The 26,607-nt window shown below is 31.7% G+C and overlaps 2 protein-coding genes across 2 annotated transcripts; one reads left to right on the top strand and one right to left on the bottom strand.

Annotated features, from left to right (window-relative positions):
• Positions 1-662: 662 nt before the first annotated feature.
• mfsd14ba (major facilitator superfamily domain containing 14Ba) lies at positions 663-13,888 on the bottom strand. The gene is given in 13 exon segments (XM_042765647.1): positions 663-1,302; positions 3,381-3,535; positions 4,380-4,477; positions 4,611-4,723; positions 6,586-6,657; positions 7,110-7,223; positions 8,431-8,649; positions 8,814-8,928; positions 10,133-10,251; positions 10,253-10,264; positions 10,350-10,412; positions 11,821-11,919; positions 13,473-13,888. Coding segments are annotated over 13 exon segments (1,494 nt in total). The 5' UTR covers positions 13,572-13,888; the 3' UTR covers positions 663-1,086.
• Positions 13,889-16,092: 2,204 nt separating this feature from the next.
• On the top strand, positions 16,093-25,798 carry zmp:0000001301 (leucine-zipper-like transcriptional regulator 1). Its single transcript, XM_019122235.2, has 18 exons — positions 16,093-16,504; positions 16,588-16,660; positions 16,761-16,803; positions 16,908-16,986; positions 17,986-18,074; positions 18,169-18,315; positions 19,384-19,435; positions 19,618-19,718; positions 19,809-19,894; positions 21,660-21,741; positions 21,817-21,902; positions 23,038-23,125; positions 23,200-23,248; positions 23,341-23,428; positions 23,990-24,090; positions 24,181-24,265; positions 24,367-24,471; positions 25,513-25,798. Exons 1-18 carry the CDS (start codon positions 16,443-16,445, stop codon positions 25,615-25,617), a joined length of 1,521 nt encoding a protein of 506 aa, XP_018977780.2. The 5' UTR covers positions 16,093-16,442; the 3' UTR covers positions 25,618-25,798.
• The last annotated feature ends 809 nt before the right edge of the window (positions 25,799-26,607 follow it).

The raw sequence follows: 26,607 nt of genomic DNA, 5'->3' as shown, positions 1-26,607 counted from the left end.
AAGAACTACGTTAGCGTCAGTAACTACACCAAACCGCTGGTGCTCTAGTGTTTCGGGTTTGGTTAACATCGCCACAAATACTGTTCATGCAACCAGATGCATCTCTAATCTATTAAAACCTTGCCTTACACCACAGGAAATGTGACTTTAAGGCTCGCGTAAGGAAACTTCGCTCAGTCGCCGTAGTATTAAAATACTGTTGGGGTATTATTCTCAAATTCCGCTTGAGTGAATCTCATCAAATCGGTTTAAAATCACAAGAAATTAGGTTTTTCTTAATGCAAATAAAACCTGTTTTTAGGAGGGAGAAAATATGCTTGAAAATAATGAAAATACAACTATTTGAAAATCTGGAATCTGAGGGTGCAAAAAAAAAAAAAAAAAAAAAAATTCTAAATATTGAGAAAATCACCTTTAAAGTTGTCCAAATGAAGTCCTTAGCAATGCATATTACTAATCAAAAATTAAGTTTTGATATATATACAGTAGGAAATGGAACATGATCTTTACGTTATATCCTAATGATTTTTGGCATATAAGAAAAATCAATAATTTTGACCCATACATTATATTTTTGTATATATTGTGTATAATTGCTACAAATATACCCCAGTGACTTCAGACTGGTTTTGTGGTCCAGGGTCACATATAGGCTTTTTTTCTCTTCTTCAGGTTGTAAAGACCTAAACCATGATTTCATGAAATCACCCAGTTTTTCTTCAATCCCACGACAGTAACATAATCTTCAAGCCACCACAAGCTCCGCATACAGTACAATAATTTTTACTGCTTTTTTCCCAAATATCTATACACACGAAGAGCTCTGCAATCAAGCCGAACGCATACGATCCCACTGATCGAGCCCTTAGTGTGTTGATTCATTTGAACACTGAATGTTAAACGCTGTAAAAACGCTTAATAAAAAAGCCTCTGAGGTTAAAACCAAGAACCGTTTCGTCATAATCAACAAAAGAACACACTAAATAAATACTGCACGCTCTCAAATGTTAGTCGCCGGGCAGATGAAGGGGTTTGCGATGTGTTGACGCCCTTTTAATTTTTTCCAAATGTGATTTAGTCTCAGAGTCAGACGTTGCTGTCTTCCAGCAGCGGTTCGAAGTCCTCGTCGCTCCCCGGCAGCGGTGTGTTGGTGTGAGCGCCGGCTAGACTCGCGCTGCTCTTACGGGTTTGGCAGGGCGTCGCTGGGGGCGTCGGGTGATCCGGGATGAAAAGAGCGACTACAAACGCCACCACGACTGTGCAGGCGCCCAGGAGGAACGGAGGACCGGGGATTATGGTCTTCTACACACAAAAGGAAACAGGGGAAAGGTAAGTGACATTAGAGGAAGTCATCACCGATTTATGACAATGTTGAAGCTACGAGAGAGTATTCAAAGCTGTGCGATGTAGATTATATATATATATACACTACTGTTCAAAAGTTTGGGATCAGTAAGACTTGTAATGTTTTTTAAAGAAGTCTCTTCTGCTCATCAGGCTGCATTTATTTGATCAAAAATGCAAAAAAAAAAAAAACAAAAAAAACTGTAATCTTGCAAAATGTTATTAGAATATAAAATAATGGTTTCTATTTAAATATCCTTTAAAATATAATTTATATCTGTGATGCAAAGCTGAATTTCCAGCATCATGACTCCAGTATAAAAGAGTCACATGATCCTTAAGAAATCATTCTAATATGCAGATTTATTATTAGAATTATCAATGTTGACAACAGCCAAATATTAATTTAATCTTTTTTGGAACCTGTGAAGGATTCTTTGATGAATAAAAAGTTAAAAAGAACAGCATTTATTTAAAATAGAAATCTTTTCTAACAATACACACTACCATTCAAAAGTTTGGGGGTCAGTAAATTTTTATTCTTTCTTTTGTTGAAAGAAATTAAAACTTTCATTCAGCAAGGATGTGTTAAATTAATAAGAAGTGATAGAAAAGATTTATATTGTTAGAAAAGATTTCTATTTTGAATAAATGCTGTAATTTTTACATTTTTATTCATCAAAGAATCCTGAAAAAAAGTATCACAGTTTCCAAAAAAATATTTGGCGGCACAACTGATAATTCTAATAATAAATCAGCATATTAGAATGATTTCTGAAGATCATGTGACACTTCATACTGGAGTCATGATGCTGGAAATTCAGCTTTGCATCACAGATATAAATTATATTTTAAAGGATATTTAAATAGAAACCATTATTTTATATTCTAATAACATTTTGCAAGATTACAGGTTTTTTTTTTGTTTTTTTTTTTTGCATTTTTGATCAAATAAATGCAGCCTTGATGAGCAGGAGAGACTTCTTTAAAAAACATTACAAGTCTTACTGATCCCAAACTTTTGAACGGTAGTGTATATATATATATATATATGTATGTATGTATGTATGAAGAAGTGAAAGTGAAATGTGGCCAAGTATTATATTATGTACTAAATATACTAATATATACTTTATTTTTCACAATATGTCTCATTTTTGACAAACTATGTTTATTTGTATAGCACATTTCCCACATGTTAGTAGATTGTTTAAATAAATACATTTAGGCTCTGTGTTTATAAGAAATGTTGCTTATAATCAATGCCACTATAAATAATGTTGTTTTTATACTTACATTTTTTAATCCCTGTTCTAAATAACATAGAATTTAAAGGATCTGCTGTGGAGTGAAGGAAACTAAAATACATGTTTATAGTGTTTATAATGTTTGTAAACGTTTCGTTCTGTTTTGCTGGTATTTTACATTACTTATGATTGTAATAAAATTCTGCTTATACGCAGATGTGAAATTATATATTATTTTTATAATTATTATTTCTAAACATTGAAAATGCCATGCAGGGAGCACTTTTGAGTGATGATGATGCAAATTAATGAATAGAAGTAAAATTGTTTTATGCAAAATAATGTAGCAGATGTGTTAAATATTTACAGTATATAATTTTGACATTGCATCATACTGCTAAAGCTTTGTGAAAAATACATAATATATAGCAATATCATTTTTATTTTATATTATTTTTATATTTTAATTTTTTTAATTAGTTATATGTTGCGCTTAAATTGATTTATATGCATAAACATTTATATTATTATTTTTATAATTATTATTATTTATTTATTTGCTCTTAAGTCACCTTAAAAGTTCATTTTTTAATAATTTCAACCAAAGTCATTGCAGCCAAACAGATTGAATAATTACATTAATAATAATAAAAAAAAAAATTTAAGCATTAAAAATGCCATGCATGGAGAGCCTTTAAGTGATGATGCAAATGAATCACTGAATCCATGTTTTGAACTGATTCACTGAAGCAAACTCCTCCTGTATAACAGACAGACTGACACATGTACCTCTGCGGAGGTCTGTAGTGGGATGGTGTAGTCGGGCTGGATGGTGGTGATCCCGCTCAACTCCACATTAAAGAGGAAGAAAATGAAGCCGTACAGTGCCGGACCCAGACCGTTACACAGCCCTCGAATCCCTGTTATCATGCCCTGAACCAGACCTGAGGTTATACAACACACACACATTCAAAAACAGCTCATATGCACAACTTAAACTCCTAATGCTTTAGTACAGTGGTCACCAACCCATAAAACATAATGTCTGAGTCTGAAAACAGCCGTAAACAGAGGCCAGAGTCGCTTTTTTTTGATGTTAATTGCATATTAAGTAGCATTTTTGAGTGTTTTTCTGCTTTGTTTAAAGCGGTACCTGCTGTCAGAGGCGTTCTCACTCAGCCGTCTGCTGGTTTTGTTTCATGCAGATGCTTTATGTAGCATAATTTCACAAAGAGAAAGTCCGTCCTGTTTTTGCTTTAAATCATGAAATTATACAATCTAATTTAAATTTAAAAAAAAATGCTCATGCTACATGTGTGTAGTATTTTTGTTTGGATTGTGATTGGCTACAGATATTTTGGTTTAAGACTAGTTTGCTTGTTATATAGGGAAAAAACAATACATGAATGTGAATAATTAAATAAATAACCTAACTTTTGGAATCGGACAAAAACTAAAAAATAAATCAGAATCCGAATCAACTATGATCGGTGCATCACTAATTATAATACTTAATAAAAGGCCACAGATTGATAGTACAATCTAGATTGTCTTTATCTATTAATTCCTTCATAGGTAGGTCTTGTCTTTCATAAAGGCCGAGGTCAAGGATCTTGGATGGTCAGGGAAGGTTGGTGACCACTGCCTTAGTAGAAACCAAAATGAAATGCAACTCTTCTGAATACACGCTCCTGCTCTCGCAGCGCACAGTTCATTACTTGTTTTTTATCTACAGTCCTTAAAGTTTTGAAAAGGTAAAATCTCGAAGGTTAGCATATAAGAGCTTACCCTGTTTATCTGGATCGGCGCTGCGTGACACTAAAGCGCTCACCGCGGGGAAGGTTATGCTGGACATGGCTGCCACCGCACCAGCCGCCCACATCATCCTAAACCACAACACAAATAACATCAGCGTAAACGCCAATCGCTTCCCGACATACAACAGAAGTGACTCGCTCTTCTTAAACCAGACGTATTCACAGAAGCAGGTACTTTCTCCTGATCTAGACGTTAACTCACCACGGCTCGGACCCCAAGCCGTACCAGGCCAGCTGGAGAATCTGGAAACCCAGACCCAGGAGAACCGTGTTCTTGTTCCCGATGGTCCTCATCAATAAAGTCAGAAAAAGCGTCTGGCGGGAACAGAAAATAATTAATCTTTACATTGCCCTGCATCATATTTGCTGAACGAATACTTGTTTCGGATTAACTTTGGGTGCTGATTCCAAACATAGTGCATTTTGCTTGAATTTTTCACACTTTCTCACAAAATATGATGCATTTCGTAGCATTTTTGTGTCCGATTGCAATTGAAATGCATTAGATTTTATTTTGGTAAATTTTTAGTTTATGGTTGTGGTTTTAATTGTTTAGTTTTTTGTTGAAGAAAATATTTATTTCTTAGTATTGAATTAATAACAAATGAAAAATATCTGTCAAAACTTATTTTGTTCATGTTTTAATTCATGATTTAAAACAAGACAAATATACTGAGGAAGAACATTACTTTTTTGCAGTGATCAGAATGCCGAATAAAAGATATTTCCATCATAGTAAAATGAATCAAAAAGTCTGTAGGAAGTTGTTTTATTAAATTTTGAAGTGTTACTAATACAACTCATTGTGCTTCCTAGACATTTGCATTTAAAGATCGTATTGACAAATGATGTTCCCTTTAATTTATTCATTAAAAGTGTCTTAAAAAGGTCTTAAATTTATCTTCATAAAGCTTGCAGAAACTCTGCTGTGCGATTCTCAGCCCATTTACACATGTATGACATTAATTCATGCCTATTCCTGGTTTTAAGGTTAGATTTATAGCCAGTGACTAGAGAATGCAAACATGAGCAGATATTTTACTACTGTATATCCAAACAGTGACTGACAACTACAGATTTCATGGGGAAAAAGCTTATTTATTCATAAACCTGTGTTTATGTAAAGTTCTGTCACATTAAACAGACTATTGGAGTGTATTTTTCCACTCTTTTGCAGATTGTAAGTTCGATTATACGTTTTAAATACTTGTTTTTATTATTAAAACAAAAGCGTTTAACATTCAACAGCTTTTGTTATTTTGATAAGTGCATTAAACCTGATACATATTTGTGACCCTGGAGCTCAAAACCAGTGTTAAGTCGCTGGGGTATATTTGTAGCAACAGCCAAAAATACACTGTATGGGTCAAAATTATAGATTTTTCTTTTTTTATGCCAAAAATCATTATGATATTAAGTAAAGATCATGTTCCATGAAGATATTTTGAAAATTTCCTACTGTAAATATATCAAAACCTATTTTTTTGATTAATAATATGCATGGCTAAGAACTTCATTTGAACAACTTTAAAGCCAATTTTCTCAATATTTAGATTTTTTGGCACCCTCAGAATCCAGATTTTGTATCTCGGCCAAATATTCTCCTCCTAACAAACCACACATCAATGGAGAGATTATTTATTCAGCTTTCAGATGATGTAGAAATCTCAATTTCAAAACATTTACTCTTATGACTGGTTTTGTGGTCCAGGGTCACATATGTAATTCGAAAAAAATCTTCTTATTTTGTGAAAAAAAAAATATATAAGATTTATTATTTTATATTTGAATTTATTATATGATAAAAAAAAAAATATATTTTGTTTTATTATTTTTTATTTGAGTTTATTTTATTTTTTATTTATCGAATCATTGTGTTTTTTTTATTGTAGTTAATTTTTATTATTTTCAGTGTTGTGTTGTTTTGTATTGGTGAGTAGCTGGTGGAATTCTGCTTGATTTTTGCTTGGTTTTTGTGTGGATAAAAATATAAACTTTAATATTAAATATAACACCATGCTGTCTGCTCATTACAGCCCTGTCTATACTTCATTACATTCACCGCTGAACTTTTGAATTAATTTAATTTAGTTAGAGTTTGTTTGAGAGAGTTTCTTTAGTGGGATGGCCGACACGAGTAATAAGGCAGAGCGAAGAATATTGCCTCAATTAAATACCTGCGCCAGGATGGAGAGGATTCCCACCACGCCGATGAACACGGCGATCGTTTTGGGTGAGAAGTTAATGACCTGAGAGACAGAGAGAAAGAGCCGCGTCACCATCAGTCTGCACCAGCGCGCACGGATCCAACGAGTAACGAACCGTCACCGAACTCAACTCAACACTCAGACAGGACGCCACTAACAATCCAGCTGAACCCGGAACTTCCTGAGAACCCGAGTGTGGGAATTAGAACTCTGTAGAACGCAACAATGTTTCAAACTGCAGTCTGCTACATTCTTGCCACAGGACCTTGTTACATTGCATGTTTAACTAAGCATGTGAATTCCATTTATTAAAATAAATCGTTATAAAACTATTACTATGGAAAGAAAAATTGTAAAAATAATACTTTTATTCCGCAAGGGCGCATTAACTGAAGCAGACACTGAAAACATGACCGCAGGTTAAAGTTCAATGGAAGCATTAAATATAGAATCTTTACTTTTGTTCATTAAAAACCAAGAAATAAGCAGCTTACCTGTCGCAGGTAGAGGAAAAAGCTGGAGTACTGGCCCGCCTCGGGCAGATAGGACAGAAACACTGTGATACAGATGAGCAGAACGGTCGTGTCCTGTCCGACTTTACGCAAAGACTGTGGAGAAACACAAGAAGCATCAATAAAACGTTTAGTAAATCATAAAAGGAGGTTTGGATATCAGTATATTTTTTTTCATCAGGACTAGTCTGATTAGGCCAATATAGTAAGCAATGTTGTATAGAGTGAGATTTATAAATACAGAACACTACAGATTAATAAATACATATTTATGAACAAACCAGTTATATTTACATAACATTTACACTGCAGTCAATAGTTTTTGAACTGTAAGATTTTAATTGTTTTTTAAAAAGTCTCTTCTGCTCACCAAGCCTGCATTTATTTGATCCAAAATTAAGCAGTAATATTGTAAAATATTTTTATTATTTAAAATAACTGTTTTCTATGTGAATATACTTTAAAGTGTAATTTATTTCTGTGATGCGCAGCTGTATTTTTAGCATCATTACTGCAGTCTTCAGTGTCACATGATCTTCAGAAATCGTTCTAATATGATGATTTGCTGCTCAAAAAAAAAAGAAAAAAAAACATTTATTATTATTATCAATATTTAAAACAGTTAAGTTCAATTAGGATTCTTTGATGAATAGAAAGATCCAAAGATCGGCATTTATCTAAAATAATAAGCTTTTGTAACATTATACACTATACCATTTAAAAACTTGGAGTCATTATAAATTGTTATTTATTTATTTTTATTTTTTATTTTTTATTTTTTTGGAAAGAAATTATGGTAATTACTAATTTTATTAAGAAAGCATGCTTTAAATTGATCAAAAGTGATAATAGAGACATTTATAATGTTACAAAAGATTTCGGTTTCAGATAAATGCTGTTCTTCTGAACTTTCTATTCATCAAAGAAACCTGAAAGAAATTCTACTCAGCTGTTTTCAACATAATAATAACAATAAATGTTTTTTGAGCAGCGAATCAGAATATTAGAATGATTTCTGAAGATCATGTGACACTGAAGACTGGAGTAATGATGCTGAAAAAAACAGCTTTGAATCACTGAAATAAATTACATTTTAAAATATATTCAAATAGAAAGGAGTTATTTTAAATAGTAAAAATATTTCACAATATTACTGCTTTTGCTGTATTTCTGAGCAAATAAATGCAGGCTTGGTGAGCAGAAGAGACTTCTTTAAAAAAAACATGAAAAATCTTACTGTTCAAAAACTTTTGACTGGTAATGTAAATATCATAATAATAATCCTCCTCCTTTAAATCCTTACAGCGAACGGGTCGGCCTGCTCCCAGGAGATGGGTGCTCCCCACGTGTTGAGCCTCATCTTGTCGGGCAGCGACTCTGGGACGGCCAGCAGAATGAAGCAGATGTCGGCCAGAGCGATGAGAGTCGCCAGCAGCACCACCAGATTATCTCCGTAGCTGGCCGACAGGTACGCGCCGATGGCCGGGCTGGTGACCAGACTCGCTGCGAACGTCGCAGAAACCTGGAAACAGACAGAAATATACCTCGTCTATCCAGCTGGGTCAAGGACACGCAGAAGAACCTTGGAAATAGAAACCTCCTAAAACAGCTTCACTGATCTGGCCAGCCGTGTGACTCCGAGATCTGTCCAAAATGCATTTTAGCTTTAATAAAAGAGCCGCTTACGAGTCCGTACGCCGTACTCCTCTCACGCACATCCGTGACGTCTGCGATGTAAGCGAAGATTACGGAGAAAGTGACGGAAAAAGCGCCAGACACTGATATCATGGCGAAGTACCACCTGAAACAATGAAACGTGAGATAAATGGAACTGAAACATATTAAGATGTTGATTTAAGAACAGAGCTCCCTAAACTTTTTTTCAGTTGATTTGTGATTATTGGATAAAACATTTCAAATTAAATTTTTTATGTTTCGGACAATCAAAGTTGAGTTTTTAGAGTTTATTTTTTTTTTTTGTATTTATTTACTTACATCATATATTAATTAAATTACACCCATACACACACACACATATGTAAAGTCTATAATTTTATTATAAAATATTACAAATATTGTTTTAAATATTATATCAACATAATTCTTAACATTATATAATGTTATATGAAATATTATATTAAATATAATTAAATTACAATTATTAATATTATTAATTCACTTATTACATATGTAATTTTTTTTTAAATCAGTATAAAAATATAAATTAATGTATATGTGTGCATGAATCATTATATTGTACAATCATAATTATACATTAAACATCCATATCTTTCTATCTATCTATCTATCTATCTATCTAGTATATATATATAATATATATATATATATATATATATTATATATATATATATACTATATATACTATATATACTATTATATACTATAATATACATATAAAAATAAAAATGATATATATAATTTTATAAACAGTTTTGTTAGTATAAAGAAATTAATTACAAATATTGTACTAAATATTATCTACAATCATGATTATTAACTTTATAATGCTAATAATTGTCATATAAAATATTATTTTAAAATATTAATTATACAATGAAATTATAATTATATATTTTTGAATATATATATATTTTTTTGAATATATATATATAAGAATTAAGTAATAATATGTGACAAATAGTATATTAATTATTATTCAATCACAATTAACATTATAATATATTTGTATAACAATTTTTTAATACAAAGAAAAAAATGACAAATATTACAATATTATATAATCAGAATTTTTGATTTTGTGTTGTGTATATTTTTATGTTTTGTTATATATTTTATTATAATTATATATATATTTTTTAATAATTAAAAAATAATTTAAAAATAAGGAATTTTATACATACAATTAACATTACATAAATATTAACTCTCTCCTTTTCTCTCTCTATATATATTTTTTTAATATAATTTTTTATAATTTTTTTTTATTAAAAAAAATAATAATTCCCATGTCAGTGTGGTCTCACCATGGACTGAGTCTCATGAGCGGGATGGGCGCACACGTGAAGAACACGGTAACCAATAGAAACGATCGTCTGCCCCACACGTCTGACAGAGCGCCCATTAACGGAGCGCTCATAAACAAGCGACAGCAGACCCTGACGAACCAAAGCAGAAACATCTCCGTGACAATAAAACCATCACAGACGAACTAAACCAGTGCAAAACATCCACATCACGTACCTTCACTCCCTGAATCAGGCCGTTTATTAAGAACGTGTGTTTGGGGAACGTTTCGTGCAAAACCTACAGATGAAAAATGCACATTTCAACAGACAGAACAAAGTCAATACAATTTATATCTCATGATGAAAGGTGTGCTGAGTTATTTCAAGTGTATCTTTTCCCGGGTTTTATTTGCCTTCCCGAACAACCAGAGACTAGAGATGGCATTAACCAGTGTTATTGTAATATTATTCATAAACTACAATATTATTTATTTATTATTATTTTGAATTGCTTTGATTTTTATATTTTCGATTTTAATTTTACATTTTGTTGTGCTTTTGTTGTTTTTATCAGTTTTTTCTTTTTTTTAATATTTCTATTTAGCTTTATTTTTAGATCTTATATTTTATTTATCATTTATTTTATTTTTGTTTCAGTCATTCAATTTCAAATTATTTCAGTTAACTGCCAAAGCAACATTTACTTATTTTTCATTTTTAAGATTAAAAATTTTTCAAATTAATTTTTTTTTCTAATTTTTTAAGTACATTTTAGTTTTTTTTTAGTTTTCATCTAATATTTACATTTTATTTTATTTTATTTTTGCTTTATATTTTATTTAATGTTTATTTTTTTTTCTTTATTTTTATTTTTTATTTTTTATTATTTAATTTTTGTTTTTTTTTATTTTTGATTTATTTCAATTACTGAAAATTATTTTTTTAATGTCATATTACATTTTTAAATTTAAAATTAAATTTACTTTTTTTTTCAGTTTAATTTAGTACTTCGAAAAAGACTTTTATTTATTTCAGTATTACTGCCAAAATAAATAATTCTAATTTTACTGTGTCGGTGTAAGTTTCATTTATATTGTCTTTTGAAGTTATTCATTTCAGTTTCAATTGCGAAAATATTTAAATAGTTGTTCTAATAAAGCACTTTATAGTGCTGCAAGTTTGGTCTCTTCTAGTTTATATTTTATTCAACTTGATATCAGCTGAAATGATATGTCTAATTAGTTTTAGTATTTGTACAGACCAATTTTGTGGGTACTTTAATTTATGTACTTGAATATATTAAATATGATATATATATAGATTATATTATATCACAACAATGTGTATTATTTAATTATTTAATACACACAACAGCCCAGCACACAGAAAAGTAACCACACAAACCCGTATTTTGTTTAGTAAATTTTTGGTTTTTTTTTATTTTTCATGGGGTAAGGTTGGTTTGCATAAAGTAGTGAATGAATTACTTATTTTTTTATTGGTTTAATTATTTTTTTAATTTTTTTTATTTGAAGGTTTCATTATTTGTGAGAAGTTCCAGAAAAAACCTAGATTAGACGGTGGTCTTTAACCTTACACTGACATCATCATCTGGTGTGAATTTGGCAAAAACAACTAATAGCACCTATAATAGAAGCTTGTATCCTGATAAACGTGAACTACAAACATGCATTAAAGTATCTCACCATGAGCATCGGTGTGGTCAGGAGACCCCAGGCGAAAAACTCCAGAAAGATGACCACAACGGCATGATAGACGCTCGGCTTCCCGATGCCCTGCTGGACCTGGAACATCACACACATCCACGGCTCTTATTAATAATGCTAATTAAAATCGTGAATGTGGCACATTTCCAGTGGGACTCGTCTCAGAACTATTCTTCCGGGACGTTTGGACACACAAAAGACGAAAGAAATTCAGCCGTGCCAAACTCTTAATCCACTCCGGACAGACGTTCACAGATTAAAGAATTCACTGTGTGCTTAATATGCATACGCCAGAATGGTTTATGAATGACAGAGTACGTTAATAATGGCATCTCATCCCTTTTACACATAAAGCAGGACACAGAGACAGTGCTTTCGCATCCAGACATTATGCAGCAGAGAGTTGGGGACGGATGTTACATAATGGACACCATTTCACTAAATCACTGGAGTTACTTCTTGTGTAATGCAATATAAAAGTTTCAAATATACATCAATAATACAGTATAAACAAAGCACAAAGTGTTATGTGAGTTGCTTGTATGAATATTATACAACATTATGTGCTGGTATATATATTTAATTATTTAATTATTCTGAAATAATTACCATATGTTCAGAAAAAAGAGAAAAAGTATGGTATTTCAAATTAATTTATTATTAAATACATACACAACATGCATTTATAATAAAATCGAAAAAAACATTTTAATTATATTTAAAGTTATATATATGTATATATATATAACTTAATATTTTATATTTTTTTCTATAAATGCATGATGCATGTATGTGTATTTAAAGTTAAATAGTTATATATATAGTTATTATATAGTTATTATAAATATACACATATTTTAATATGCATTATATATATAACAGACACACACATATATAATACATATATTTATAAACATATAAAAAAGTTTTTATATAAAAATTGTATAAAAAAAAAAATTCATAAAATACATACACAACATATAGCGGAGTAAAGCATCAAATTAGTAAATGAATATTTGTCTTATTAATAAATATACTAAATGTCTTATTTGGGAGAATTTGCTCTGTCTTCAGATCAAAAGGATGCGCAGATGACATCACAGACACTTAGTAATGAATTAATGAATGAGGATTCCGTCGTCCCCATAACAACAGACCTCGCGCGTGCGTCTGCGTCAGACAGGTGTCGTGTGCGCGCGTTCGCGTCAGTTACGTAACAACCGACAGCGGCGCGCTTCAATCAATCGGCCAGTGTAGCCGTTAGCATCGCCTCATCGATCGATACACCACGGGAATTGTCATAAAGAACCTAAACGTCATTATGCGACGACTGACCCATTAAAACGACACTCCAGTCGCGGTTAAAAAAACCCCCAAATATTATGATTTGTCAGGTAATTTAACGTTAGCCGATGAGCGTCCGCGCGCGCGTATGTACGATCTATACGACATTATTATTTATACACGCGTATTACAAAGCAATAACCCATGTAAACACACATTTTATTATTTTAAATGCTTAAACGTTTTACGGAGTGTGTTCCCGTAGCTGATATCAACAAAAACAGGCGCTCCGGTGAATGAATGAATGAATGAATTTGACGTGTTTGCGTCATACATGTAATTCTTACCGGATTGTCGTGCTTCATTATGATCCTCTTGACCAGCACAACTTGGCTGGTGTGTTTCGGGTCTTTCTCACCCTGGGCCATCATCATCTTCATCATCATTTCATCACATCTCACGTGAGCGATGTAAATCCCGTCCTGCTGCGTGCATATCTGCGCGCCGCCGCCTCCTTCCAGCGTTACCGACGAGTTCAGCCGTGCAACCGGCCACAAAAAAAACACGAGCTCCGATCGGTTGTTCAAGTCACATCCAGTAATAAACAGACCGTGCCGATGAAATGGTGCCGTTCTTGTCAAATCCCCGTTACGTGATTGCAGCGTGCACAACAGCGATCCCGCGCGGCGCGAGCGTGTAACTGCGAGCAGCTGTTCCTGAACCAGCTCCGCGTGACGCTGCGGCTCTATGATGATGGTCTCGGCTGATCTGGACTCAGGATGATGGTCCGGTTTCTCACTGGGCGAGTGACAGAGCTGCGTCACGCTCTTGTATCTTATCAGAGGATGTTACTAAGGCGCAGACCGTGGAGGACGACACTTCACTGTTATTACAAGTTACTATAAATAACTCTATTATGTGATTTCACATATACAGTGCTGAAACAATCACGATTTGTAAAGGTTTTTGCTAGACATTTAACCAAAGCTGCATTTATTTAATTAAAAAGTATACGCGGTAATATTGTGAAATAATAAAACAATCTTATGTGTTGACTATTTGAATATATTTTAAAATATAAATCATTCCTGTAAAGGCAAAGCTGAATTTCCATCATGTGTTAGAGTCCTGTTTTCTTAAAGGGACAGTTCACTTAAAATTAAAATCACCCCATGATTAATTCACCCTCAAGCCATCTTAGGTGTATACGACTTTCTTCTTTCAAGACAAATACGATCTGAGTTATATTAAAAATGTCGTATATGTTTAGAAAAAAGTGACATATTATGGTATTTCAAATTAATTAAATTTATTATTAAATACATACACAACATGCATTTATAATAAAATCGAAAAAACATTTAAATTATATTTAAAGTTATATATATGTATATATAGAACTTAATATTTTATATTTTACTATAAATGCATGATGCATATATGTGTATTATAGTTATATACATTATACATAAATATACACATTTTAATATACATTATATATATATATACATTATATATATATATATATATATATATATATATATATATATATATATCAGACACACACATATATAATACATATATTTATAAACATAAAAAGGTTTTTATATAAAAATTGTAGAAAATTATATTTTTTTTCATAAAATACATACACAATATGTAGAGGAGTAAAACATCAAATTAGTAAATGAATATTTGTCTTATTAATAAAAATAATAAATGTCTATTTGGAATGTCCTGGCTCTTCTGAGCTTTATAATGGCAGTGAATGGGTGTTGAGATTCCGAAGTCCGATAAAGTGCATCCATCCATCATGAAAAGTGGTCTGCATGTCTCCGGAGGCTTATTAAAGACCTTCTAAAGCGAATCGATCTGTTCGTTTACGAATAATATCCGTATTTAAAACTTAATAAATAATAACAGTCGTGCGCGGTGAGGTTGTCATGGCAACCAGACACACTGCACTTGAAATTCGGCTGCGCTTCTGTTTTCTCACACTAAACTAAGCAGTAAACACACTGAAAATAATGCATAATAAACATGTCTGTAAAAGGAGGGTTTTATCAAGCAAATCGAGGAGTGTCTCACTCATCCATTGTTATTAAAACAGACATTTTTTGGGCTTGATTCAAGTTAACGCACAATGGCAGATGCACACTTTCTATTTAGTCTACTGGAAATAGTCGATAAACAGTTTATATTCTAAAATCTATTTATAGGTTGCGTTCTGTGTAAATGAAATAAAGTTTGCATGTAAAAGTTATTAATTTCCATTATTAATTAGTGTAGTTAATTTATTAATATTAATTAGCAATAGCCAAAAAAATACATTGTATGGGTCAAAATTATAGATTTTTCTTTTATGCCAAAAATCATTAGGATATTAAGTAAAGATCATGTTCCATGAAGATATTTGTAAATTTCATACACGTAAATATATCAAAACTTAATTTTTGATTAGTAATATGCATTGTTAAGAATTAATTTGAACAACTTTAAAGATGATTTTCTCAATATTTAGATGTTTTTGCTCCCTCAGATTACAGATTTTCAAATAGTTGTATCTCAGACAAATATTGTCCGATCATAACAAACCATACATCAATGGAAAGATTATTTATTCTGCTTCAAAATCACGAAAAATTTACACTTAAGACTGGTTTTGTGCTCCAGGGTCACAATGTCTGTTTACTTTTCAGAGCGCTGCCACTCAAATCCATTCCACGTGAGGAATGCCCTAAGAAATTAAATAAAAATAAAATAAAATGAATTAAAAATTTTAAATTAAAAATAGGAAGCAAGTAAAGCTAAATATTATTTTATTTATGTTTTTTTAAGTGTATTTCATTTGTAGAATTATAAAATAGTAGTTTTATTTAAAAATATATATATATAAATAAATAAATATATTTGTATCTAAATGTGTTTAATTTTTATTATTTTCATTTAAAAGTTAGCTATTTTATTTAAATGTGTTTTATTGTCTCTGTGATAGAGACCTTTTAAAAAATTAAAACAGATATTTTTTTAGATAAATCAATATATTGTTGAAGCAGTTTGTCTTAAAACGTAATTATTGTTAATAGCCTCCATTGAGTTAAATGGCTGTCCGTGGCAGCGGATCTGTTAGCTTGATGAGCTGCTGGAGTTTGTTTATCTGTGTGACTAGGCAACACTTTTCTCATCTTACATCTCTGCTAGAGACACTGAACCTGTGTGTGAATGAATCCCAATGGACAGGAAAACATTTCGCTCCCTGCTGATTATCACGGGACATAGATTAAAGGAATTAACTGTAAGACAATAACTACACTAAAATGGCTTTAGCGAGTGGACATTGGGTTGACAAGGAAACCGCAGGAGTCCCACCAAGCCCAAGGTGAGCTGAGGTCATTCTGCTCGTAGATGTTTATGCCATAAGGAGAAAAAAATTAAAATAAGCATTATACGTATCATTCACAGATATGGGCATGCGATGACTGTAGCAGGAAATATCGCTTTCTTGTTTGGAGGCGCATCCAGCGCGATCACAGAGGTGTGTGGATCCAATAAACTGCTGAAAACTGCTCTTTGTGTTCATAAAGATTATTGATTTAAACATAGTGCCTATGCAACTGTTTTTTTTTTATTCTTAGGACGATCCTCCAATATATCTGAATGACTTTTACATGGTTACAGGTACCTTTGGTGAAATATTTCGCTGTTAACACACAAGTGAATGCTTTTCCTAAACGTATTATTGATTTCTTGATAGTTTTCAACTGTATTTTTTTCTGTTTTAGTTTCACCTAATCGAGTTACATGGGAGCTGATGCCTCAGAAAGGTGACGTTCCCGCAGCGAGAGAGGGACACACTTTATGGTAATAAGAGAGTTCATGTATTAATATTTAAAGCTAAAACCTGCAATGTTTAAAATTTGGGGTCAGTAAGATTTATAATGTTTTTGGGAAAAAAAAAAAATGCCAGTGCTGCATTTATTTGATTAAAAATTGTGAAATATTATTACAATTTCAATTGTGTGTTTTCTGTTGTAATATATTTTAAATTGTAATTTATTTCTGTGATCAAAGCTGGATTTTCAGCATCAGTCTTCAGTGTCACATGATCCTTCAGAAATCATTCTAAGATATATATATTTTTTTATTCTAATTTATTTATTATATTTTAAATTTTAAATATTACAAAATGTATTTAATGATTTAATTATGAGTATTTTTGGTGCATATGGTGCATAGTGAAATGTTTTTAACTGTGCAATTTTAAATGTAAACTAACCTGAAATAGTACAAATAAGAAGTGTAAAAATTTTACTTTAAAAAAAGGAGCAAAAAAGAAAGCTAAATTAAATATTGCATTAAAAAAACAAATAAATTATTTAATACACAAATTAAAACAATAAATGAATAAAAAATATTTAAAATATAATTACAAATAAAATTTTTTTTGCTTATTTATTTAATTGTTTATATTTTATAATAAATTTATTTAATCAAAAAATATAATAAACTTGTGAAATATTATTGCATATTTTTTTTAATATGCTGATTTGCTGCTCAAGAAACATTTTTGATTACTATTTATACTGAAAAAAAAATTTGCTGCTTTATATTTTTGTGATAAACCGCGATACATTTTATTTTTCAGGAATAATTTAATGAATAGAAAGTTTAAATGATGAGTTTTTTATTTTAAAAAAACAAAATGTGTAACATTATAAATGTCTTAACTGTCACTGTGCATCAATGTAATGCATCCTTGATCAATAAAAGTACTGTTTTATTTTAAATGTATTAGTTTTAATTGTGCCAAACGTTCATAAATGTACGATCAATAAAAGTATTTTTTTCATTTTCTCATAGTGTCGTTAAAGGAAAACTCTACTTGTTTGGAGGTTCCTCACATCCTGAAGCTACAGAGTGTCTCCCAGGTGTCTACTGCTTTGACATCGGTGAGACACTAGACCTTTATTGTGTGAATGCACGTGATTTCTAGCTTGTGTTGTGGTTGTCATGAGGTTTGGTGTGGATTGATTTGTGCGTCAGTGACGTTGACGTGGGAGAAGCTGCTGACTGCAGGAGTGTGTCTGCGGACTCTGAGACACGCCGCAGCGGCTCTGGGAGACAATATCTATGTGTACGGAGGGATTCTGGACGGCGTCTCTACAGATGACCTCATGATGTTCAACACCGGTCAGTACTGTGAGGACTGCATTATTAGACTTGCCCAGGGATTTGGGGTTTTGTAGTGTTGTATTGTGAGATTCGTTTGGGGTTTGAGAAGCGAAAGAAGCTTATGAAAGTTATACATTTTTTTTTTTTTTGTTTGTTTTTAGTTTATAGATTTTCTAATGCCTTTAAATGATCTTCTGCTGTCAAGTCTTGACTGATTTTGATCAAGTAAAGGTCAGAATAACTGCAGTAATATCTCCAGATGAACTCTTACTGGACTGAAGCAGCTCAGCTTTACTTGATTCTCCATCAATCATGTTTTTAGAGTCTCAAATCTGATCCTCAGGATCTTTTGAGGAGCGTTTGTTTCCAGAAGCTTTTACTTTCACTGTTCCTCAGCGGAGGAATGATCTTCACAAGCCTCCAGAACATCTCACATCTTCTGAGGAGCCTTTATTTCTTCATCTCTCAATCACTGCATTATATGTTCGAATCATTTACATCTCATCTTACTGAGACACATTACTGGAGATATAGAGCACAGACTCATATTTAGATCATTTTATGTGAATATCTGCTATAGTGTTATAAAGATCTCATTGATTTACATTACAAGCACTTTTAGGCCATATTAATATCAGCATCTAAAAAAAATTGCATATTTTTACTCAGTTTGGGCCTGTGAATATAATCAAGCTGTTTTTCTCCACCTTCTCACTGCATTATACTATATGAGCCATAAAAGCCTGATAGATCAAATATGATATTTAAAAGAAAACACATAAGCGACTTACTATTTTAGACTTTGTTTAAAGGTTCAATAATAAAAAATAAAAAAAAAGTACACAAAAATAAATTTTTCTGATTATGATTTCATGTCAGGCTTTACAAGGTTAAATCATTTTTAAAGAAATAGTTCATGCAAAAATCAAATTCTGTCATTATTTACTCTCTCTTGTCATTGCAAACCCAAAAAGTCATAAACCAGATCCAATTTTAAGTTGTTATTCGCTGATAATTGTTTTAATTTTTGGGTTAACTATGTTGTTAATAGTGACTTACATTATGTTGATGCTTTACATCTTTCAGTGTCGTTGAACTGGATGCCTATTAAAACTACAGGAGCTCTGCCTTCAGCGAGGTGAATACTGCTCTGACTGTAGATTTAACTGTAAAACTGTGTGTAGAACAACATATAAAAGAGCAGATAATGAGTGTTGGAAATGTCGGCCGTCTGTTCAAAACTGCAGCTTTATCAGCTGTGTTCCTCTTCCGGTGACTCAAGCTCAGCATCTGACGTCTTCTTCTGCCTCTCTTCTGTAGATATGGTCATTCATTAGCTGTGGTCGGTGAGCAGATATTCCTGTTCGGTGGATGTTCAGAGGATGGGTCTCAAACCAAAGACATGTGCGCACTCAATACAGGTACAACCGCAGAGTCATTTTTCACATAGTAGAGATTACGGTTGAAGTGGAAAGACTGTGATGAACTAGTGAGTGTGTTTTCTCCCGTAGAGACTCTGGTGTGGGAACAGTGTAAGATCAAAGGAGAGGCTCCTGTTGTTTGTGCCGGGCAAACCTTTACATCACATCATGACAAGGAAAGAAATTAATATTCTTATTCTGCAAGGATGTATTCAATTGATCAAAAGTGACAGTAAAGGCATTTATAATGTTACAAAAGATTTCGATTTCAAATAAATGCTGCTCTTTTGAACTTTCTATTCATCAAAGAATCCTGACAAATAAAATGTATCAGTTTTTCCACAAACATATAAACTGTTTTCAACATTGATAATAATCAGAAATGTTTCTTGAGCAGCAAATCAGCATATTATAATGATCTCTGAAGGATCATGTGACACTGAAGACTGGAGCAATGATGCTGAAAATACAGCTGCGCATCACAGAAATAAATTATATTTTAAAGTATTTTAAAACAGAATACTCTTATTTTAAATTGCAATAATATTTCACAATTTTTACAGAATTTTTAATCAAATAAATGCAACCCTAGAGAGAATAAGTAACTTCTTTCAAAAAAAAAATAAAAATTCATCCTGACCCCAAATCTTGATCAGTGGTATTTGTAGCTCTGAATATAAATCAGGATTTAAGAGAGAGTGTATGCTTTCGTTGCTGTGACTAGAGGTGGGCGATATTACATTGTATGTGTTTGTGAGGTAGATTGTTTTGGTCCAGTAGAGATTTTGGACTCTCGTCTCTATCGCGGTTACACGCTCACGTGATGTCGCTGTGCCTCGTGCCGCTCGTGCTCAAAAACTTCTCATTTGCATGCATTTTTAAGCATTGTGTTTTAAAAACAAGTGATTCTAAGCTTTCAGAATGCAATCAGCAGCAAAAAAACTTAATTCTCTATATGCACACTCTGTCTGAGAGACGGTTTAGTTATTTTTCGATTTATAGGCCTTGAACCGTTAAATACACACACTTGTATTTGTCAAAATGCCCATCTTTGCAAGTATCCTCGTAAACACAGTAATTTGGGTCTTAAGTGAAAGCAAACAGCTGAGAGAGAAAACACGTGTAACAGTACATTGGATCCGGGCAGCTCTTAAAGTGACAGCAGTCTAATATTCCTGCTGTCTGTCATTCATGTTCATCAAACAACAAAAGAGAGAAAATCTCTCACTGCACTTGACTAAATCACTTTTTTAAGTTTAATAAGAAGAAATATAGATTTAATTAACACTGTGAAGAATATGCAGTGTTTTTATTCATTTGTTTACTTAATGCAATGTATGTAGCATTTCTTATTTATTTTATTCTACTGTAGTTTTTTGTTTTTGCTTTTAATTCATTTCTTATTCTTATTTAATCGCTGACTGTTTGTCTTTAGTGAGACTGAGTTGTTTTTGTTTTTTTTTATTTAGGCTGGTATTATTTTTTGTGATATTGACACTAGTGAAGAATTATGAAATTTCTATGGTATCAAAATTTTTTATATCATTAAAACCCTATTAAAAGCAAAAAAAATAACTATATTGTGATATATATTGTTACCGTGAAATAAAATTCTGGTCATATCGCCCACCCCTAGACGTGACACAGGAATAAATTACATTTAAAAATGTGTAAAAAAAAAAACAAACCAAAAAAACATTTATTTTAAATTGTAATAATAATATTTCACAAAGTTTTTGCTCATTAGAAATTCAGTGTTGATAAGCAGAAGAGACAAAACGTAAAAAAAATAAATAAAAAACCGCAAACTTTTGAACAGCAGTGTACAATTTCTGAAATAAATGTGAATAAGTGAAAAAAGTTTAATTACTTAGATTTTTAGAATAAACTTCAAGTATGAGCGAAAGTAATGATGATGCATGAACAAATGTTTTGATTCAGGATATTTACTCATTCGGAGGAACCATCACTAATCCAGATGGAGTGGTATCATCAACTAATGAAATTCACAAATTAAGCATCGGTAAGATGAGAAGCAAAACTGAGAGTGAAGTTCTGCTTCTCCACCAGCACTCTTACACTCTTCCTGTTTTACCAGCAAAGATGAAATGGAAAGTACCGCTGTATGTCGGCATCCCTCCCTCCAGACGTCACGGACACACGGCTTTCATCGTCCACAGTCATGTATGTGTGTGTTAATGTAGGCTTTTACATAGACACTCAGCTGTTTCTAATCACCAAAGGCTTCTGCTTAAATGACTGAATTTTTATTATCATTTTTTAAATGGAGAAGAGATTGAAGGGAAGTATCATAAAGCATCCCATGATGCACCTCATATGGAATATAAACAAAGAAGAAGTTCAAATATTAGAGTTTTTGTGGCATTTTAATCACAAATTTATTCCCAGACTAACATTTGTGTTATTATTTTTCATCACTTTACTACAGAAGCACGATTCCACCACGGCATAAATTTTTTTATAAAAGGTAATTGTGACTTTTTATCTCACAATTCTGAGTTTATAACATGCAGTTTTGACTTTATAACTCACAAATGCAAGTGTATATCTCATAATTCTACATTTATAACGGGCACTTGTGAGTTTATATCTCACAGTTATAAAAAGTCAGAATTGTGAGATAAAAAGTCACAGTTAACTTAAAATAACTTTTTTATTCAGTGGTGGAAAAAAGGTTTGATATGTTACTAATGTTACAACATATGAAAAATAGTCCGATGAAGAATGATACAATGTATCCAAATGTATGAATGTATCTATTATAGTATTTATTCATATATATATATAGTTTTTATATTTTTCATTTTAATTAATTTTTTTGTAATTTAGTTATGTGCTTTTTCTCTATATATATATATATATATATATATATATATAATATATATATATATATAATATATACTGTATATATATTTCTAGTTAGCTTTAACTTTTTTTTCTTTTCTTTTTTTCAGTTTTAGTAATTCTGTACTTCTTAAACTTGTTTATTTTGGGTTAGATGCCAATGCAACATTTCAAATAATCTTTCTTTCTTTTTTTAAAAATAATTATTTTATTTCAGCTTTATAATAATTACCAAAATGATTTTTAGAAGCTTTACTTTAGTTAACAATAACGGCACTAGTACGTGTTAGACGCGTCAAACCTGTGTTCAGTATCTCAAATCTAACTTTATCGCTTATAAGTGAGTGGGGTTTTTTTGTTAGGTAAAAAATGTTAGCCTGAATGCACTGTAAGTCGCTTTGGATAAAAGCATCTGCTTAATGCATAAATGTAAATGTTTTCTGCTTGGTTGCAGCTTTATGTGTTTGGAGGCAAAAATGAGGAACAAGATTTTAATGACTTGAAAATAATGAAATTAATAAACCCCTCCGAGAGACAGCCAGGTACAGTAAATCCTACTGTAAGTACAGTCATCTGCACTGAACTCTTCTGAGTCTGATCCATGATTGTTGTGCAGTGATGAAGGAGATTTTGTCAGAGTTCGGACTGCAGGGTGTCAGTAATAGGTGGGTGTGTGTCTCTGACTAAAACACGGCTTTCGTTACCAGTTTCACATGAAAGTAACGTTCTGTTATTCAAATCATTTCCACTTGATCAGCTTCGCCCCGACAAAGATTCCCAACGTGAAATACGAGCTGAGTCAGTCCCCAGTGACCGTGAAGAGCTACAGGAGAGAAAACATTCAGGTGACTGACGACACACACACCTTCAGTGCATTACATTGATCACGAGTGACAGTGAAGACATTCATAATGTCACAGAAGATTTCTATTGCAAATAGATGAAACTTCAATTCATTAAATAATCCCGAAAAACAAAATGTGTCACGGTTTCCACAAAAATATGAAGCAGCACAACTGTTTTCAACACTGATAATAATCGGAAATGTTTCTTGACCAGTAAAACAATATATTAGAATTTCTGAAGATCATGTGACACTGAAGACTGGAGTAATGATGCTGAAAATACAGCTGCGCATCACAGAAATAAATTACATTTTAACAGATATTCACATAGAAAACAGTTATTTTAAATCTTAATAATATTTCAGATTTTTACTGTATTTTTTTATCAAATAAATGCAGCCTTGGTGAGCAGGAGACACTTCTTCAAAAAACATTTTTTTTTAAATCTTTCCGACCCTAAACTTTGAACAGTGGCGATTGTAGCCTTAAATATAATCTTTATATGTAAGGAAATGTATGATTTTGTAAGCAGTGCATCAAACTCGTGTGGCTTTCCTCCAGGTGAGCGTTCATAGAGATTTCAGTGCTGTTCGTGACGAGGCCATGAACATGATCCACAAAGCTTTTACCATGTTAGACGAGGAATTCCAAAAACTAGACAGGTAGAGCTTATGCCTTATTGTTTATTTCACGTTCATTTCCTATAAACCAATCTTACAAACCAAAACTGAATCTGCTCTGGTGTGAAACAGAGAAAAGGAAGTACTTGCACGGGACACGGAGGCGCTACAGAACGAGCGCGACGCTCAAAACCAGCATCTGTTGAGACGGAAACAGGTGCTGCTGGTCAAACTCATGTGATCTGATTGATTTTCTTGGATGTGTTTGCTCTCGTTCTTCACAATGACTGAAGGAAGCTTGCGGTTGTGATTGGACAGGAGCTTCAGGATATGCTGGAGAGACACAGGACTCAGAACGAGGCCTGGCTGCGCGCGCGAGCAGACGAGAACGACAGGGAGAGGAAGGAGCTGTGTAAACTGAGGGTGTGTGACCCGAAAATAACCGCAAACATTCACTTCAGACAAGCCACTGTCAGATGGAGACGCCAGCTTGTTTTGAGCAGTTCAATCTTTGAACTGTAGCGTTCACTGTCTGATTATTGTCTGTAAATAATTAGTGACTGAATTTTTTTGTTGTTTTTGCATGAACTATTCCTTTAAATAAAATCACACATATATAAAATTATATTTGACATGAATTTATACATATATATATGCATGTGTGTGTGTGTGTGTATATATATATATTCATATATATGTGTATGTATATATATATATATATATATATATGTGTATGTATATATATATATATATATATGAAAAATCATATTTTTATTTTATATTTCGTATTACTGTGTTAGTGTTATATTTTTTGCATACAAATATAAAATGTATTAATATTTTGAGGTTTTATTTTTATATTTTTAGTTTTCATTTGAATTTTAGTTACAATTTTTAGTTAGTCATTTCATTACTATTTAGCCTTATTTTATTTCAGTTTTAGTCATTTTAATTCTTCAGCTTTTTATTCAGCTTATTATGTTTCAGTTAGCTGGCTGAAATAAGTCCAGAATATTCATCTAATATTTTGATTTTATTTATTTATTTTTTTCATTTCATTGTATTATTATTATGATGATATTATATGGTAGTTGTTGTTGATATTTTTTTAAAAGAGGAGTTTTTTTGTGTTTTTATTGTATATTTTTTTTTATTTTATATATTTGTAATAATATAGATTTTTTTATATTTTTAATTTTCATAATATAGGACAATTTTATGAAACATTATACATTTTCTCTATATAAAAATATTATATATATTAATATATATAATTTCATATTTTTAAATTGTTTTAGAAATACACTTTTTATCCAACCTCTTAATAATCTAAAAAAGCCTTTCTTCGTGAGCTGTTTACACTGAACTCTGGCAGACGTCTCATTTTATGCGTGGAGTGAGTGATGGCTGTTTAACATTTCAACACGCAGGTCTTTATTTATTGATCGGGTGTGTATCTTCCAGGAGGAGGTGCTCCAGGAGCAGGAGAAGCTGAAAGAGGAGCAGTGCAATATCCAAAAACGCAGTGAGCAGCTCCTGTCCATTATGCAGCAGTTCAAAGGCATGTGAAGACACTGTCTCCATGGCAACCGCAGAGAGAGACGGCGTGATTATTGATGCCACTCCCTTACTGAGAGATATTTGGGTTTGTCCGTCTGATGATGATTTGGTTATTCCACCGTGTGTGTGTGTGTGTGTGTGTGTGTGTGTGTGTGTGTGTGTGTGTGTGTGTGTGTGTGTGTGTGTGTGTGTGTGTCTGTATGGTTTAGGTTGATTTGTTGCGAGTGTTAAAAGGTTTTTCTGAAACATGATGATGAAGTAAACCTCCTTTACCACCAAGACCCATGTCGTTTATTTCCACGTTTCAGTTGAGAGAAACTTGAGGACCTCAGGTGACTAAAATAAACCTTGACCTGATGTCAGTTACGAAAAAATTTTAGTACAAGATTTATAACATAATAACATTAAACTTTGAACAATTATTTAATCAATTAGCAGATGCTTTTATTCAAAGCAACTTGCAAAATAGGTTAATTTAATTACAGAAAGAATATTAAAGTGATTAAAATCTGTTATATTTTAATATTATTTTATATATGTATATGTTTTTGATATTATTTATATTTGGTATATATATGTATATTTCTTACTTTTTTTATGCTTATTTATTTTTATATTTTTAATTATTCTAGAAATACACTTTATCTGACCTCACAGAGTGAAACATCTGTAAATATATAACACAGATATAAAATAAATATATAATATGCCTTTAATATGTATTTATGTATGTATAAATAAAAAATACAACTTTATAGTCAATCCCAAATATAAATAATTATATTATTATTATTATTATTATTTTAATATGTATTTATGTATGTATAAATATTATATATATATATATATATATATATATATACACATATATATGGTCGTATATAATATTACACACACACACACACAATTTTATGAAAATTTTACATAATAAATTATAATATGCAACCAACAGTCAATCCCAAAGCCAAAATATACATTATTATTATTATTATTATATTA

The sequence above is a fragment of the Cyprinus carpio genome, chromosome A10 (assembly GCF_018340385.1).
Source record: "Cyprinus carpio isolate SPL01 chromosome A10, ASM1834038v1, whole genome shotgun sequence".
In the NCBI taxonomy this organism is placed as follows: domain Eukaryota; kingdom Metazoa; phylum Chordata; class Actinopteri; order Cypriniformes; family Cyprinidae; genus Cyprinus; species Cyprinus carpio.
The sequence above is the reverse complement of the archived record's forward strand: the minus strand, read 5'-3'. Positions and strand labels throughout refer to the sequence as shown.

What these genes read in the sequence shown, in the direction of transcription:
- zmp:0000001301 (XM_019122235.2), top strand. Translation starts at nt 16,443, where the DNA reads ATGGCTTTAGCGAGTGGACATTGGGTTGACAAGGAAACCGCAGGAGTC. An exon ending in GGAGTCCCACCAAGCCCAAG is followed by an intron (nt 16,505 to 16,587) that starts GTGAGCTGAGGT and finishes TATCATTCACAG; the next exon opens with ATATGGGCATGCGATGACTG. An exon ending in AGGAGCTGTGTAAACTGAGG is followed by an intron (nt 24,472 to 25,512) that starts GTGTGTGACCCG and finishes TGTATCTTCCAG; the next exon opens with GAGGAGGTGCTCCAGGAGCA.